The sequence below is a fragment of the Amphimedon queenslandica genome, unplaced genomic scaffold, assembly GCF_000090795.2.
Source record: "Amphimedon queenslandica unplaced genomic scaffold, v1.1 AMPQUscaffold_5547_Cont22485, whole genome shotgun sequence".
NCBI lineage: Eukaryota > Metazoa > Porifera > Demospongiae > Haplosclerida > Niphatidae > Amphimedon > Amphimedon queenslandica.
In genome coordinates, this window is record NW_003554152.1 from 1 (window position 1) to 1,696 (window position 1,696).

At 34.0% G+C, this 1,696-nt stretch overlaps 1 protein-coding gene across 1 annotated transcript; it reads left to right on the forward strand.

Moving 5' to 3' along the window:
• The first annotated feature begins 6 nt into the window (after window positions 1-6).
• Window positions 7-1,584, forward strand: LOC100641702 (uncharacterized). The gene is made up of 5 exons (XM_003391830.2): window positions 7-125; window positions 173-442; window positions 588-863; window positions 910-966; window positions 1,325-1,584. Exons 1-5 carry the CDS (start codon window positions 50-52, stop codon window positions 1,390-1,392), a joined length of 747 nt encoding a protein of 248 aa, XP_003391878.2. The 5' UTR covers window positions 7-49; the 3' UTR covers window positions 1,393-1,584.
• Window positions 1,585-1,696: the final 112 nt, after the last annotated feature.

Below are 1,696 nucleotides of genomic sequence, written 5' to 3' on the forward strand. Positions count from 1 at the left end.
TGTGAATAACTCAACACTGAACAGTGAAGAGTACCTTGTACACAATATAATGAAGGAAAGTCATAACAGTGTGATAACTTGTCATGATAATACAAACAGCACATACTTCTATCTTAATGTAACATGTAAGTTAAAAATAAGAGGCTGATTACTAACTTAGTATTTACTTTAGATGTTCCAGAGATTACGCTTTCTCGGGATAGTTATTTAGAAATGGAAGGAATAGATTTAACTATACCAATAAACATTTCAGCCAATCCCCCAGTAGAGAGTGTTCACTGGTATATGAATGGTGCTCCTATTAATGATACAAATGTGATGACATCAGATGACAGTATAATGTTTCAAGACCTTGATAGAATGCATGGTGGGAACTACAGTGTGCAAGGTCGTAATAGTAAAGGAGATGGAGATAATGCTACCTTCTTGTTAATTGTGTATTGTAAGTACATACACTATACCACTATCCATTAAAATTAATACTGTTTTAAATGCTTTGAGTACATACACTTCTACACTAGCTTATACTTTAAAGGTGTAAGCTATTGTTAACAATTTTCAAGATTAATTGTCTATTTTTTATGTAGTTGACATAGAGTTCTCAGCAAGTGTTAATGAGAGTAACATGACAACAGTAGAATTGGATGAAGGAGAGATGTATACAATAAACTGCTCTCTGTCATCAGTTGGTTCTCATCCACCCAACACTACTGTACACATACAACAAAGCAATGGAAGTTTGATATATGACAAATTAGAGATGAATATCACAGCAAGCAGAGACACCTATTACCTCTGTGTAGCTGATAATGGGATGAACACAGCTTATTTCAACTATAGCATCACAGTGATTTCTGCTACAAGTAAGTTATAATGATTGTCTGTCTGTTAACATTGACACATGTATAGCTCCATCACCTTCGCCAACATCATCACCAATGCCAAGTACTACACCAACAGGAGCAGGTAACACACACACACATACATATATGTACACCCAATACATATATGTACACCCAATACATATATGTACACCCAATACATATATGTACACCCAATATACCGTATGTACACCCAATACATGTATGTCACGCAATGCATATATGTCACGCAATACATATATGTCACTCAATACATATGTACACCCAATACATATATGTACATCCACACATCATTAGTGTACATATATGTCACTCACTACATAATTTGTTTATACCATATGTCACTCACTATACACACACACACCCACCATTGGTGTACATATAACATATATGTCACATGCACACCCTTGGTGTACATTATGTCCCTCACCGTCTTTCATTAGGTTATACTGTCACTGTTAGCTTTGGACTGCTCATCATTGCTATTGTCCTATCTTTCTTTGTCAACTGAAAAGAGACTATATAGCTCTTTCATTACGTGTACTGTAGGAACCTTCTGTATCATTACTATACTGTAGAGTGCACTGTTGTTGTTATTGTATTTGCATGTATGTAACTATAATAATAATAGAAATATTGTTGGTAGATTAAATTTATTATAAAAAATAACAATTCGCGACAAATATTAGGAATAAACTAAAAAGAACAATAACAAACACAATTAAATTACTTATCACAGTACAACAGTTTGTTCAGTTCATATAATTAATACAGTGTGGAGTATAGGGACAGTGCTATCATCAACATTGCCATCA